The 16,777-nt window shown below is 39.8% G+C and overlaps 1 protein-coding gene across 1 annotated transcript; it reads left to right on the top strand.

The window, feature by feature from the left end:
* Positions 1 to 171: 171 nt before the first annotated feature.
* Fezf1 (FEZ family zinc finger 1) lies at positions 172 to 2,550 on the top strand. Its single transcript, XM_069997368.1, has 4 exons — positions 172 to 972; positions 1,267 to 1,401; positions 1,653 to 1,785; positions 2,204 to 2,550. Exons 1-4 carry the CDS (start codon positions 172 to 174, stop codon positions 2,548 to 2,550), a joined length of 1,416 nt encoding a protein of 471 aa, XP_069853469.1.
* Positions 2,551 to 16,777: the final 14,227 nt, after the last annotated feature.

The following is a 16,777-nucleotide window of genomic DNA, read 5'->3' as shown; positions in this document are numbered from 1 at the left end:
GTCCATTGGGCTGGGCAGGCAGGTTCGGCTGGTGATGTCGGGAAAGAGGAGGAGGAGGCTGCTGGCGGTGATGATGGTGCCCGTCCTCCTCTCCGCAGGTCTGTGACGAGCCGGGAACAAGACTACGAGCGCGCAGCCCGGCCGCAGCTGACGGACGCTGGCGACTCAGACATGGACAGTAGCTGCCACAACGCGACCGCCAAAATGCTAGCGACTGCTCCAACCCGGGGCAACGTGATGAGCACGTCCAAACCCTTGGCTTTCTCCATCGAACGAATCATGGCGCGCACCCCCGAACCCAAGGCCCTGCCGGTCCCCCACTTCCTGCAGGGAACCGTGCCCAAGGGGGACCCCAAGCACTCTCTGCAGCTCAATCCGTCGATCCCTTGCATGATTCCTTTCGTTCCGGTGGCGTACGACACCAGCTCCAAGGCCGGGGTGACGGGCTCCGAGCCCCGCAAAGCGAGTCTGGAGGCCCCGGCGGCGCCGCCGGCGGCGCCCTCGGCGCCCGCGTTCAGCTGCAGCGATTTGCTCAACTGCGCGCTGAGCCTCAAGGGCGACCTGGCCCGCGACGCGCTGCCCCTGCAGCAGTACAAACTGGTAAGGCCGCGTGTGGTCAACCACTCTTCTTTCCACGCCATGGGAGCCCTGTGCTACCTGAACCGAGGCGACGCCCCCTGCCACCCGGCTGCCGGCGTGAACATCCACCCGGTGGCCTCCTACTTTCTCAGTTCCCCTTTACACCCACAGCCAAAAACGTATTTAGCCGAAAGGAATAAACTGGTAGTCCCGTCGGTGGAGAAGTACCCCTCCGGAGTAGCTTTCAAAGACCTCTCCCAGGCTCAGCTCCAGCAGTACATGAAAGAGAGCGCCCAGCTTTTGTCGGAAAAAATCGCGTTCAAAACCTCGGACTTTAGCCGAGGATCACCTAATACCAAGCCCAAAGTTTTTACTTGCGAAGTATGTGGAAAAGTAAGTACTCTGGAGAAGGGAGAGTCTCTCTCTCTCTCTCTCTCTCTCTCTCTCTCTCTCTCTCTCTCTCTCTCTCTCTCTCTCTCTCTCTCTCTCTCTCTCCCCTCTCTTCTCTTCTCTCCCCCCTTCCCTCCCTCCCTCTCCCTCTCCCTCCCTTTCTGTCCTTTCTTGTTCTTGTTTTTTTTTGGGGGGGTGATTATTTGCAGACATTTATAAATTACCCCCTCTCTTCCTGGTTTGATTTCCCATTCCTCCTTTGACTAACCTGTTATTTGTCTGTTTAATTTTTTTAAGGTCTTTAATGCGCACTATAACTTAACCCGTCACATGCCGGTGCACACAGGAGCCAGACCCTTCGTGTGCAAAGTGTGTGGAAAGGGTTTTCGGCAAGCCAGCACCCTGTGCAGGCACAAGATCATTCACACGCAGGTGTGTTCATCTGTGGAAGTTTCTCCTGGCATACCTCAAAACTATTTGCAGGGGGAAAAATGGTCTATAGAGCTCTTACTCCTTGGCAAAGGATTTGTTCAAAAGTGCTAGCTGGATGGGGAAGGTGCCAATAGTATATTTTGTATCTTTGTTCTGCTTAAAAGTTTTAGAGAATTAATTACTGTGTTAATATTACACATAATATTAACGAATGACTTCAATTTTTGTCTTCTTCCCTCCTCCCTCTTTAGGAAAAACCTCACAAATGCAATCAGTGTGGCAAAGCATTTAATAGAAGTTCCACTTTAAACACGCATACCCGAATACACGCAGGCTACAAACCATTTGTGTGTGAATTCTGTGGTAAAGGATTTCATCAAAAAGGTATGGGAGTCAGGAGATACTTCTTTCCTTTCGGGGTAATCTTAGTGAAAGCTACTCTTAACCGTTCTAGGAGGTTAAAAAACATTACTTATGAAGTGCAGCTAGTTTCCTGGGGCATAGGTTGCCATTCTAACATTCTACCCCAAGTCTGATTAGTGTTAGAGAAAGGCCTGGTTTGTATACCAAAGGGATATTTCTCTCTAATCTCAGTCCCCTGTTTTGCATAATTGGATTAATTAGGGTGCATTAAAATGTAGAGGAATGGCCTCTGTTAATGTTTGAAAATAAATGTAGGGAAACTAGTGCTCTGCACCTCTGGTCTTAGCAGAGCAATTCTTCGGCTTGTCTTCTACTTTCTGTGTGTCTTTGGGTCCTTCCTTTTCAAGGTCTTTTCATCTCAGTCATTTGTCTGTTTCAGGGAATTACAAAAACCACAAGTTGACGCACAGCGGGGAGAAGCAGTTCAAGTGCAATATCTGCAACAAGGCTTTCCATCAGGTTTACAACCTCACCTTCCACATGCACACTCACAACGACAAGAAGCCTTTCACCTGCCCCACCTGCGGCAAGGGCTTCTGCAGGAACTTTGACCTCAAGAAGCACGTCAGAAAGCTACACGACAGCAGCCTGGGGCTGGCCCGTCCACCCACAGGGGAGCCAGGCAGCGACCCTACGCCCTCACTCCAACAGCCTCCGACTGCAACTCTGCCGCCCCTGCAGCCTCCTCCCGGGCCCCTGCAACCCGGGCTCCACCAGAGCCACTAGTGATCATGAACCAAGCCAAGGTTCCTTCCAACTCCAGCCGAAGGCTCCATCTTGGAGGCAGCAGCAGACTAGAGATGCTCTTTCTGGTCCAAGCTGGTCTGCAGACCCCAGGGCAAGTTGGGATCCACACTGGAAGGTGGACCAGAAGCCTCTGTATTCCTTGTTCATGTACCTCTTGCATGCAACCTGCTACATGGTTTTGTGTATTATATTCTATATAGGCACTAAGTAACAATTATAAAAAATTTGGAGGGTTCTGTTTCCTGTTTTATTTTTCTTCCAAAATTAGAAAGACTTTTTTTCATCTCGGGTGGAGAGATTGTGTTTATTTTATTTGAAAAGGAATTTCTGCTTGTATTTATTGACTTGTATTATTTTATCTGGGAATGTTGCACCATTTTAATTTTATTATTGTATATATTTCCACTGTGTCGATTCTGCTGCCTGCTGATGGTTTATCATTTCCTCTTTCCTCAAAGTAACAAAACACTGTGTGTATGTTTATATATATATGTATATATATATATATATATACACACACAAGCACATTCATAGATATGTGTTTCTCTAAAAGCACATTGCGTATTCATGAATACACATTCACACATACACACAATAGATATGGGTGGTTCATTATGAATGAATTATTTTGATTCTTGCACGTGGAAGTTGATTCATTGACTGTTGGAAATGAATACTTGGAACATGCTTATTTAATCAAACTTAAAAGAAAGACCATGGTTTTAACCTTCCTTATCTGTGTCCTTTTCTTTTTAAAGTTCAATTTCGAGTTAATGACAATACCTAATGTTTTGAACAAAATATTCAGTAATGGTTATAGTTTGGGGCAAGATTAGAAAATGTGGTCAAGGGCAGAGGCAAAAGACTTGTATTTTTGTAACAGCAACATGCCTTTGACATAGATTTGTAGTGCAAAAGTGAAGTGGAAGCAGCCTATTCTGTCCAGGAGGATTGCCTGCGATGCACAATTCCAAAAATGCCTTTACAGCAAAGGTATCCATTATTCCCATTCAGAAAGCACACACTAACTTGCACAAGTTGGCAGGGAGAGTCTCCGTGTTTTTGTATGTGTAAGTATGTTTATAGACGAATATGCTTCCATTCAAGGAGGAAACATGGATGGAAACCAAGCTGTGGCGGGTGCCAGGTCCTTGAAACGCTTCAAGTGTTAATCAGCAACTCGGCTGTGAGCTCAGGCTCTGGTGTTTTCTAACGGCAAGTCTCTCCTGTTTTCTTGCCAAAACAGTGAAACAACTGCTAAAGACTTTAATTAAGAGGGGTAATTAGTTCAGATTTATCAAAGCCGGGTTGTTATACCATTAGCTGCTCAGTAGAAGCTGCCAGACAAACTCACAGCCCAGCTCTGTAGTTATTGGGGTGAGGCCACATCTTGGGAGTGAGGCTGGGGAAACGGGCTATAGGGGTCCCCGCCACTCTACAGCCGTCTGGGCCAGGGACTAAGGCTCCGTCCCTCCGTGGACCCTTGCGCCCCTGCCCTGGCTGTGGACAGCCAGAATCCACTGCAGCAGGCTCAGGACCAAGAGAGACCATGTGCTTTCTTCTCGTGCTGGAGGCGGGAGGCTTCGCCAGCTCCAGACCAGGCGACCTTTCTAGGAGTGGGTCAGGGGATGGGGTGGGGGGGAGCAGTAGTGCGCCTCATTTCTGTGCGTCCTAGAGCGCCTAAGGAAAGGTGGTGCGGCGAGTCCAGAGGTCAGACTGGAGGTGAGCAGGGGGCGCGGCTGGGGAACGCTGTCATTTTCTGGATGTCCTGAAATCACATCTCCAGGTTGGCCGGGGTTGACCTTTCTGGAAACCACGAACAAGCAGCCCGGGAGGCAGGAAGGGGAAAAAGGCAAAATGATTGGGCTGGGGGTGAGCGACTCCCACAGGGACCCCAAGCAATGTTCTGCTCCAATCCCTTTGGGGTTGGAAAGAGAGGTCTGGAGAGCTCGGGGCGGGAGGGGCGGGGAGGGTGAGCCGGAGTCAGGTCGCAGTCGCCCCACACAGTCAGACTTGGGGGTTCAGTGGTTCCCACTCTTTTCCCAGTATGGAGACGCCCAGCCCAGCCATCATTTGATAAAATCCAGACATTTCTCTTTCCTGTCCTCTTCATGTCTCCACGTTTGTTCTTTATTCAGAGATATCTACGTTAGATTTGACTTCAAAAAGCAATGAGGGGGTGGGCTATGTCTCAAATGGACGGACTCTGAGTCCTCTGCGCCCCTCAGAAGCACCTTTCTCTCTGATTATAGCAGCAGAGTTGAGAGTCATGTCCCAGCGCTGGTCACATTCCCTTACTGCTATCTGCGCCGCCTGCGCAGGGAGTTTTGGAAAATGCGGCCCTGGTTCTAGAAAAGCTACCTTTTCAAAGTAGCTTAGTTGCAGTTTGCAACTAACGTTTTGTCTTTCTTTGAGAAAATAGAATGAGGATGGAGTGATTGTGACTTTAAAATATATATTGACGTTCAAGGATAGAGCATGGCCTTTACTTCTTGAACCTATCCTCAGAAAGTATTTGTGCTTAGGCATTCAAGGTGACAGAATTGCACTGGGGAAAACAAAAAGAGCATTGTTGAGGGGGTGAGTAAACCATAAAATACTTGCAGTTTAGGAGTATCTGCATGTGGGATTTGCATCTCTTCAAATATGCCAGTTTACATTGATATGTGGGATAAAGACTTTTTTTTTTTTATGGGAGGAAAGAATTCGTCTGGGGCAACAGAGGAATAAAGGAGAAAGCGAGAAAGAGAGAGGGCATGGTTTTCTGTCAGCTCACAGGTCTGAGCAGCCTGGTGTGCTGTGATTAAGCCAAGGAGGCCAAAAGGAAATTCTTTGAAAACAAACACTCAAGAGAACTACTTCTTAATAGGTGAATTATGAAAAACATTGATTTATGAAAAAAGCTCTAAGTGCCTAGTAGATATTAAAGAGTATCTGTTTAAAGTGAAGATGAGCTTGGGGGCTAAACTTACACATGAGTTGACAGGGAAATATTGATAAAGTAGGAAGAAATATTGATAAACTCAGACACTTACTGATAGTCAATGGAAGACCCTCAGAATTCTTCCTGCTCCAGCACATATTCTAAGATGATTTTTCCTGACTATCGAATGCTTTGTATATGCACCCATAATTTTTAATGTTTATTCAAAAACAGATACCCCAAAATGTGAACAATAACTTGCCTATATCCTATACCACCTTATTTTTATTAGACCTTAGCCAGACAGTTCTCCCATGTTTTGTGAGCATAGAGACCAGTATCTGGATTACATACTGAAGGAACTGGATTATTTTCATCTTCTTCCATTGGAATTTGTTTTGGTATGGAGTAAGATGTTTCACAGGGCTGCTGAGGACAGTCTCAGAAACTTAGTAACTCACTAGAACCTTTCATTTGTTCTGTTTTTGGACACCAGAATATTATAGGCAGAACTGAAAATGTAACTTGGTAAATCTCATCTTTTTTGTACATAGAATCTCAATGCTAATTTCTCATAATATCTTCGTAAAGGTAGCAATTTGGTCAGACTTCCAAGACTTTTCAGAAATAAATTATTGATCAAGAACATGAATAAATGTTCACATTGTAGTAGTAAATGAAAGCATTTTAGTGGGAACTCATTAAAGCATTTGTACTAGCGAGTTTAAAGATTTGTGAGTGTCTCACACAACCATGTTCCTTTCCAAATGTGGGGGGAAAATCTGTAAGATACAATGGAGTCAAAACTCTCAGTATTCTGGTTAATATTATATTAGTGGGAGCTATTAATATCAGAGATCATAGTTTTGCTAGAACTAGTCCCAATTTAAAAAGTTAACTAAGATATAATTATAAATCAGCATTTTTGTCTTTGTAAAAATATTTACCTCAAAACAGAAAATGATAATAAATGATCTCAAGTTCAAAACAGAGACTGAAACAAATAAAAATGTTATTTTATAAACATTTATATTGAATACATTTTGTTATGCATGAGATTGTTTTTTGGCATCATGATTTGCTCTGTTACCAAACAGAATGCATTTTTAAAAACCTAGAAAACAAAGCCAACTAAATCTTTGTAGGTAAGAATATGGCGTTGACTGTGGACAGGAAAAACAATTTTGAACCCAATTAAGCATCAGTTTTTTTGCTGTTTTTCATTGAAATCAGGTTAATCTTAAATGAACAGTTACCTGTTTCTATTAGATTATTAAAAACTCAAAAATAAGCCGAATCTATAAGTAGAATTTTCCTTGAGATAAATTGTATTGTTTGTAGGAATTAATACATGGGTCTATTCCAGCTCAAGGAAAAAAAAAAACATTATATTAATTAACAAACTGGTCCATTTTTAATCCTGGTATTAAAGCCAGTTTGAAACAGCCAATGTTATCTTACTCTATACAACACAGAAGAAAGAGGAAGCCTGATATCTGAATGACCTTGATAGGAAAATATCCTTCTCTTGGTATATTTTTCTGCATGTATTGTGACGTTACCTGTATGAGCTTTGAGAAAAAGTCAAAACTCATCATGCAGTAGGATAGGAAGGAAACAATGACAATCATATATATAGTTTCTGTTGAGGTGGCAGTGTTGTCAAATGAAATTACTTTGTGATTGGTCTTAGAGAGATTTTGTTATTAAGTAAAGATGGAATAAAATTCTGCCAGTACAAATCTCCAGGGTTCATATTTTGCTGTCATTCAAACAAGTGTTTTTCTGGGGCACAAAAGCATAGTAATGGAGGGAGAATGTATCAAATTTCATTTCCTAACCAGATCTATATATCTATCATAAAATGAAGAGTAAATCTTCAATCCTTGGTAGAAATGATCTAGACATTTTACCAAGAAAAAACTGGAAGTTCAGACCAATGCACGGTCCTCTAGTTACAGTAACAAATAAGGTGATACCTTTTGATAATGCAAATAGAAGTGTAGTTTATCAATTAAATATGAACCAAATTTAGAGTACATGTCTTACTCAACAAAATATAACAAACCATAACTGTGGCTTAGAGAGCTGAAATTTATTTTTTTCATAATTTTAAAACCTAAAGTCCTTGATTACTTGATAGCCTTTATTATTCTGCCCATAGTATTATTAATCTGGTGAGGGCTCTCTTTCTCCTTTGCAGATGACTGCCTTTTTGCTACATACTCATATAACCTCTTCCTTGTGCCTGCCAGGGGTAGAGGTGAGGGTGAGAGGAACAGAAATTAAGCAGTCTGTTTCCTCTTTTCATAAGGGCACAAATCCTATCAGTGTGACTTTATCTAACTTATAATCTCCTAAAGGTCGCATCTCAAAGTATGCAGAGTTAGGGATTCTGTATAAGACTTTTCTGGGGACACAAAGATTCAGTTCATAGCAGCGGGAACATATTTTAAAAGTAGGTCAGAGGGGGTGAAAAAGAGGGGAAAGGGAGGAGAAGGGAAAGAGAAAAAAGAAAGGTGAGAATAGAGAGAAGTAGAGGAAAAGGGAGGGGAAGAGGAGAGAAAAGGGAAAGGGAGGGAAGTGTGTGTAAGAGAGAGAGAAAGAAAAAATTTCTCAAAGCATACATAATCCTATTTCCTATTGGCATTAATTACATTATCATGTTTGATTTCATCCAAGGGTAAGTATCATTACAAAAATAGAAAAATTTTAAAATCTAAGGTAAGAGCCAGGTGCTATTAGTTTGCATCCTGGCTACTGAAGAGGCTGAGATCTGAGGATCAAGATTTGAAGCCAAGTTGGGCAAAAAAGTCTGTGAAACTCTTATTCCCATTTAACAAGTAAAAGACTAGAAATGGAGTTGTGGCTCAAGTGGTAGAGTACCAGCCCTTGAATGAAAAAGCTAATTGAGACAGTGAGGTACTGAGTTCAGAACAAAGCATTAGCGCGCGCGCGCGCGCGCACACACACACACACACACATTCATACACAAATATAAACAAATATAAGGTAAAGTAAGGTATGTGGAAGGATTTGAAATGGGAGACATGTTCATATCACATAGTGATATAAAGAAAGAGAACTCGGAGGTGATGGGACTCACACCTGTAATTCAAGTTATTCAGGCAGTTAAGACCCAAAGCATCCTGATTTAAACCAGCCAAAGTAAAAGTCTAAGAGCCTCTATCTCCAAAATAACCAGCAAAAGTAGGGCTGTAGTGAGGCATGTCAGAATGAAAAGAAGTTAGTAATGGACAGCATGTAAAAAGAGAGAGACCAGGGCTAGAACACCCTCTTCTGGAAAATGCCCTCAATAGCTTACTTCTTTCAATTAGGTCTGACCTCCTAAATGTTCCATCCCCTTTCAATAGTGCCACCATAGACCAGCCCTTCCAGACACGATGTTTAGGGATATTCACATCCATTCAATATCCATTACAATATGCAACAAGGAGCAACATTCAGGAATGGAGTTAGTGCCTGGCATGTAAAACAAAACAAAACAAAACTCTGTGATTGAAACCCAGCACTAAAACAAATAAAACCCCAAACCCACATTACTTTTACTATTCTTGTACTTTACCTGATAGAAGAGGAAGCAAGGTCAAGTAGAGATTACAAGTATTTATAAGTATGAATGTTATTATAAGTATCAATGTTTATACAATGAGAATACAATAGGTTAGATGAAATTTAGTGATTCCATCTCCCTTTATTCACTTAGAAAAGTGTGATTTAGAGGTGATTCTACTCCCCTTGCTCTGGACATTTGGCAAAGAGTAAAGTCACCAAGAACAAAATGTATCTGCCTCAAGATGTAGAACACTTACATCTTCCCTTTTAACCTTGTCTATGTTGTTTGACTAGTACTCAAACTCTGAAACAGTATTTGTCACAGGTCCTTATGTACTGTCCAGCCTTCACCAGAAGTTCAGCTTGACTGCAGCCATTGAGAGGAAGGGATGAAATCAAGTAGCTTTGTGAAGGAATTAGTTTAAAAACTTTCAAAGATAATATAGGACATCTATTCTGTTTTAAAGCATCTATATTGCATATGTTGCTACAATATTTTACATACATAATTGTCTAATAATGGTCAACCTATTAAAAATGCCAAAATAAAACTTACAGACAATTTTTCTCTTGGTGACATTGAGCACTGACTCCAGGATCTCATGCTAGGCAAATGCCCGATCTTTGACCAATACCTCTAACCTTTTTTTACTTTATTTTAGACAGGTTCTTAATAAGTTAGCTAGGCTGCCTTCAAAAACCATCTTCCTGCGTTAGTCAACCAAGTAACTGGAATTACAGGCTTGTGCCATTGTGCCTCTCCATGGGTAAAATTTGAAACAAAAATCAAACAGAGGAGCAATTTTAAAATGACCATATGCATGTGAAAAGATGCTTGATCTTAGCAATCACCAATATTGAAATGATTACAATGTGGGATTCATTTTCATACCTAACCAACTGGAAAAATGCAATTTGTACAGTACCAACAGTGTGAGTATGTAGATCATAACACTGTAATCTCCTGAGGGAGAGCTAACTTACTTTAAAAATGCTTTTAAGACATTTTGACATGATTCAGTAGGTTGGTTTTTTAAAAATATATATACTTTTCCTCTTATCTATAAGTCCTTCCCTTAGCTACATACCTTAAGAGCTTTAAGAATGTAAATTCCTAGAGATACTTTTAAAGCCTCATAACAGCATAGTTATAATTATAAAGAAATCTAGGAACACTAGAAAATATAAATGACATTATAATAATAGAATGTAATAATGCTCATCAGTGTAAACAATTATTGTCAATGCAAAAACATGAGTAAAGCTCCAGAATGTAATTTGAATAAAAATACATGTCATTGAATAATTCATACTATGTGAATCCATTAGTAAAGAAATAAAACATATGTAAAACTGTGAATAAAACCAAGAAATAAGAAACCAAAACTTTCAAGTCAACTGTGGTGCTTGGTTTCTGGCTTGAAATTGTCATGAAGAATTGTTTCATCAAGTGACAGAGTTTGAGGGACAGATGATGCCAGAGGAAGGGGAGCCTTAGGATATAGAACAGGGACCCTAATCCCATGTGGATGTCAGCCACTGAGCTATCAGGAAGCTTCATTTAGACTGATACAGAAATACATTTTGTTGGAGCCATTAGGGACTTTTTTAGACATATTTATTTGCTTATTATTTAAGTAATATAGAAATTGAGCTAGCATAGGAGTTGGGCATTGCTGTGATAAAACTGTTCAATATATGGCATTTAAAAAGACTGTTTAAGAAAACTGGCATTATAGGCTTTTCACAAATGGAAACATTTTCTCATGCAATGATAGAACATTCACTTCAATAGTTATCAGGCAAATCACTTGCCTATAGAGTCAGGGCAGTCTTACATATTGGCTTTTATTGCTGCTTTGAGAATGTATCAGAAGAAAGATGGATTTAGGGAAGTTAGGGTGAACCTTGAGACCCTAAGACCTAGAGAACAGACTAAGCTAGTTACTTAATGATGTGGCATCATTAAAACGAGAGAGGCTTGGTGGGGCAAAGATGTAAATCACTTACCCAAGTACAAAAGTTACATGTAGAAATGAATTTTGGTTATAGTAACTTCCAGACCCCAAATAGCACATTATTGTTTTGGGAGTCAAAATAACTTTCTAGAGTTTTCCAAGTTACACAAGCAAAACATTGACTATAGAAACTGAATTCTCCTAAGTAAGAAGATAAGGACCAGTATAAACTTTGAAGGGTACTTAGCTAGGCAAGAGCCTCATTCCAGGATTAACTTTTGAACTTTCCTTCTCTGAGTTTTCTGATGCAAACAGTCTTAAAACATAAATATCTCCAGTTTTCTAATTTTGTTAGTGGAAGAAACTTTCAGTATCAGGAGTTCTATAATCGCTTGAAGCAAAATGATTTCCTCTTTCACATGAAGTGTCACAGGTGATTCTAACATACTGTTAGTACTAAACTTCTGCTCCATACGTCTTTGTATTTGGATCAGTCATAGAATATGGGAAGGCTCTGACTCAATGACTGCATTCATTACATTTTTCTTCTATCCTTTGGTTTGATCTAGCAGTTGTGTTTTTTTAATTAAAAACACAATTGATACGTAGATAAATATATTATAACTTATTTTATTTATTTTCCAGTCCTAAGGCTTGAATTCAGGGCCTATGTACTGTCCCTACACCTCATGACTAAATCATGACTAGCACTCTGCCACTTGAGCCACAGCACTACTTCTGGCTTTTTCTGAATAGCTTATTGGAGGTAAGAGTCTCTTGGCCTTTCCTGCTTGGGCTGGCTTTGATCTGAGATCCTTAGATCTCAGCCTCCTGAGTAGCTAGGACTACAGGTGTGAGCCACAGCTAGCCAGCTATGACTTAACTTTAGAAACAAGTTAATGATGCAATTGTTAATTTGTTGAAAAAAATGCTTATTTTGGCACATATATAAACAAATATAAACAAATTGTATGAAATTAAAATGGTTAAATAAATGATAGACGTTTGACACAGATCAGGATAGACATAAAAATATGATAATTTTGTTTTGAAGATTAACCATTTTAACTGATGCCATTAATTTGTTATGGCGATATGTATAGGACAGATTACTTGTTATCTTTTCTTTCATACTGGAAAAGACTTAATTTGGCTGAGGTGTTCTTTTCCATTTATAACTTACATTTTGCCTCAGGTCATGTTATCAAGTTTTGTTTTCTTTCCAGGAATTTAGTGGGTGTGGGCAGTGTAGTATTGGTGAATAAACAAACAAAAAACAAAAAAGATAAACTTAATTCCACTGTGGCCAGTTCAAACCATCAGTTTGATATCAACTGTTTCACAGACTTCCTGGAAATATAGTAATTGGCTCTTGTTTTACATGTTTTTTTTTTTTTTTTTTTAACCAGTCCTGGGGCTCCAACTCAGGGCCTGAGCATTGCCCCTAATGCTTCTTTTTGCTTAAGGCTAGCACTCTACCACTTGAGCCACAGTGCCACTTCCGGCTTTTTCTTTTTATGTGGTACTGAGGAATCAAACCCAGGGCTTCCTGCATGTTAGGCAAGCACTCTACTGCTAAGCCACATTCCCAGCCCAGCAATTGGCTCTTGGATGTCACTTCCCATAGGTCTGTGAGGGTGGCTATCTGTGTAGGGCTCTGTAAAAGAGGAATTGATTTCTTCAGGCCAAGTTTGCATTACTCCTCAAAAGAGCTTCAGAAGAATTAATCAACCCTATTTTTTTTCTTCAAAATTTGAAGAACTTAAAAAAAAAAACAAAACCAAAATTTGAAAAACTTGAAAGTATTTTGCAGTAATCATATATATGCTAATCAGGCACATTCTACTATTGCTATTTTTATTCTACCTGCTATGTCACGCATCTATCCATCTCTCAATCCAACAATATGCCTTACTTTCTGGTAAATTGAAGACACCAATACTATTCTCATTAGCTACTTCAGCATGCATAATATTAGCTAGAGTCAGTTGTATGTTTAATGCTTTTTTCTTTTGAAGTAAAATTTGTAAACAAAACATAAAAACCTTGTGTCAAATGCACACATACTTTAACACACACACACACACACATACAATAACAACAACAACAACAAACAGAACATTCTCATCTCCAAGAAAAGTTTAAACTCTCCTTCTAAATGAATCTTACATTCTCACCCAGGGAGCAATCATTCCTCTGTTTTTGATTACTAACATAGATTTATTTTTACCTGTTGAGGAAATGTCATATAAATGGAATCATATAATACTCAATTCTGTTTTGAAAGACACTTTTTATTGAGCATATAGTCTTTTTGAGATTCAGTCATGTTGTTGCATGTGTGAGTAGTTACTTATTGTTTTTTTTTATTGCAAAGATACTGTACAAGGGGTTAGAGTTATATGAGTAAGGTAATGAGCACATTTCCTATAGAGCATTGTTACCCCCTCCTTTGTTTTTCCCCTACCATCCCTTCCCTATCCCCCACCCCAAGTTGTAAAGTTCATTTTCAACATAGTGTCTTGTACATCTCATTGTTAAAGTAGGTCAACCTGTATCCTTATTTCAGCATTTTGTTATTTCCCTTCCCCTCTCCAAATTAGAAAAATGTTTATAAAAGATGCAGAACACCAGACTCAGTGACAACAGGGGTTATACCATGGGGAAAGAACATACAAAAGAAACAAAAAAATCACATAGTACATTAAAAATAACAGCTACAAAGAAAAAACCATCTTGGAGTTCATTTTGCTTAGCATCATCTTATATAGTCATATGTATGTAGCTTTTGTCCTCTTCTGCTTGTCTTGTAAGATTATCCTAGACATATACTAGTTATTGCAAAAAAGGGAAACCATGGGACGTTTGTTTCCTTGGGTCTGGCTTACTTCACTTAATTATTTCCAAGTCTTTCAATTTCTTAACAAATGGGAGGGTGTCATTCTTTCTGATAGAGGCATAGAATTTCATTGTACACACACACACACACACACACACACACACACACACACACACACACACACACACGCGCGCGCGCGCACACACACCATTTTCTTGATCCATTCATCTACTAATTAATTGTCTTTTTTTTTTTTTTTGGTACTGGGGATTGAACCCAGGATGTTTGTGCTTGCTAAGTAAGTGCTTTGCCACTGAACTACATTCCAGCCTAATAGTTACTTCTTAACAGCACAGTAATAATACATTTTAGGAATCTCTTGCAATTTGTGTTTGTGTTCTTCTGGGGCTGAACATCTGGGATGTTTTGTCTGTCCATTGTAGCTAGTTTATATGAAACTGCTATAAATATTTGCAGTCTTTTTTTTTTGAACACATTTTCTGTGTTTTTTCAGTAACCACATAGAATTGAGATTGTCAAGACACACATTTTACAAGAAAGGATTTAATGGAATCACTGCAACACTTTACACTCTACCAAAAAATGTAACTGACTCCCAAAGCTGAATACAGTGGTGCATGCCTATCATTCTAGCACTGAGGTGTTCAAGGCCCGCCTGGGTTTGTATGGAAAGACCCTGTGTCAACCAAAGAGATGGGATAAATTTTTGATAATGCCTATAACTTGCTATTGAAATATGTATGTGATAAATTATCTATGAATCTCTATCTATCTAGCTACCTATCTATAAATATGTGTTCCACCTTGTAATCCATTTATCCAGCATGGGATAATTTTAGACATTTTGATGAGTATATAGTGCTATATTATTTCAGTGATGTTGAATACTTTTTCATATTATTATTAGTCATTCATATATATATACATATATATATGTATATATAGTTGGTTGTGGGGCTTGAACTCTGGGCCTGGGCACTGTCCCTGAGCTCTTCAGCTCAAGGTGAGTGCTGTACCATTTGAGCCACAGTGCCACTTCTGGTTTTCAGGTGGTTAATTGGAGTTAAGAGTCTCACAAACTTTCCTGCCTGGGCTGGCTTTGAACCATGATTCTCAGATCTCACCCTCTTGAGTAGTTAGGATTATAGGCATGAGCCGCCGGCACCTGGCTCATATATTATTATTATTATTATTATTATTATTATTATTATTTGTCGGGCTTGAACTCTGGGCCTGAGTGCTGTCCCTCAGCTCTTCAGCATAAGGCTAGCGCTCTCCCACTTGAGCTACAGGGCCACTTCCGGTTTTCAGGTGGTTTATTGGAGATAAGAGTTTCATGAACTTTCCTGCCCTGGCTGGCTTTGAACCTCCATCCTCAGATCTCAGCCTCCTGAGTAGCTAGGATTACAGGCATGAGCCACCAGCACTTGGCTCATATTTAATTTTTAAAGCTGAAACATTTAACTATTATCACCTTTTGCTTTTTCTGATTGTCAGACTTGAACTCATGCCTGGATGCTGTCCCTGAGCTCTTTTTGCTCAAGGCTAGCGCTCTATCACTGTGAGCCAGCCACAGTGCCACTTCCAGTTTTTCAGTGTTTTATTGGAAATGATAGTCTCAGGAGGACTTTTCTGCCCTGGCTGGCTATGAACTGTAGTCTCAGACCTCAGCCTCATAAGTATGAGCCACCATCACCTGGCTATGACCTATTTTTATTGGACTGTATATATAATTTTAAGAGTTTTCCTTATAGAAATCTGACCATTTTTCAGAAATACATTTTCTTAGTATTTTCTCCCAGTTGGTAGCTTGTCTACTTCTTTTTTAAGATGATTTTTGCTAAAGAGATGTTAATGTTATTGAAGTTTATCAGTCTTTATCCTTCTTTTCATCCTTACCTCTGAGTCACAGAGATTTTCTCCTTTGAATGTATTATGTTTTAACTTTACATTTGAGTCCATAATCCACTGGATTAATTTGGAAGTATGATCTGACATAGGGGCGAGGCCGATGTCTCTCCCATCTGCCTTTCTAGTGTTCCCACACCATCTGTTGAAGAACCATTCATACCCCTTTCCACTGGATTGTTTTGGTGCTTTTGTTAAGAATCAAATAACCCTATAATTGTGGTTCTACACCAGAGTTTGGTGTGCTGTTCTGTTGACAGTTTGTCTACTTTTATTCTGCTAGGCTCTTGCCTCGATTAGAAGTAGTTTTATAGCAAGTCTTCATTTTGCTCTTGCTTTGTTCTTTTTTTTTTTTCCTTTTTACAAGTTTTTATTGACATCTAGTACTCTTAGATTTCCATAGTCATTTAAGAATAATTTGTTAACAAATACTCATATGACTCAGATTGTATTGACTTTACACATCAATTTCATGAGAAAGAACATATTCACATTGTAAGCTTTCTAAAATAAACTTGTACATGTATAGCTGAGTGGAATAGTAATGAAGGTTGCTACACACAGCAATTTATTGAGGCAGGTTTATTTTTTAATCTCCATATTGTAACAAATCATTACAATATGAGGGAATGAAAAATTATTCTTATATTGTATAGTACTTACCACCTTGTAAGCTTTTATCTGATGTCATCTCAGTTGATCCTGGAGTTTGGACATGGCTTAGGTGATTTTTAAGAGTCTATGTAGCTTGTAGTAAATCTGTTGCCTTTCTGTACATTGTGTGTGTGTGTGTGGGGGGGGTTGTGGGGCCTGTACTCTAGGCTTGGGCTCTGTCCCTGAGCTCTTCAGCTCTAGGCTAGTGCTCTACCACTTGAGCCATGGTGCCACTTCCAGCTTTTTCTGCTTATGTTGTGCTGAGGAATAGAATCCAGGGCCTCATGCATGCAAGGCAAGCGCTCTACCACTGAGCCACCTTCCCAG

This window comes from Dipodomys merriami, unplaced genomic scaffold (assembly GCF_024711535.1).
Source record: "Dipodomys merriami isolate MVZ:Mamm:240054 unplaced genomic scaffold, mDipMer1.0.p SCAF_5, whole genome shotgun sequence".
Classification (NCBI taxonomy): Eukaryota; Metazoa; Chordata; class Mammalia; order Rodentia; family Heteromyidae; genus Dipodomys; species Dipodomys merriami.
This window is presented reverse-complemented; position numbering and strand designations above follow the sequence as displayed.

What these genes read in the sequence shown, in the direction of transcription:
- Fezf1 (XM_069997368.1), top strand. Translation starts at nt 172, where the DNA reads ATGGACAGTAGCTGCCACAACGCGACCGCCAAAATGCTAGCGACTGCT. An exon ending in ACAAGATCATTCACACGCAG is followed by an intron (nt 1,402 to 1,652) that starts GTGTGTTCATCT and finishes CTCCCTCTTTAG; the next exon opens with GAAAAACCTCACAAATGCAA. An exon ending in TAAAGGATTTCATCAAAAAG is followed by an intron (nt 1,786 to 2,203) that starts GTATGGGAGTCA and finishes TGTCTGTTTCAG; the next exon opens with GGAATTACAAAAACCACAAG.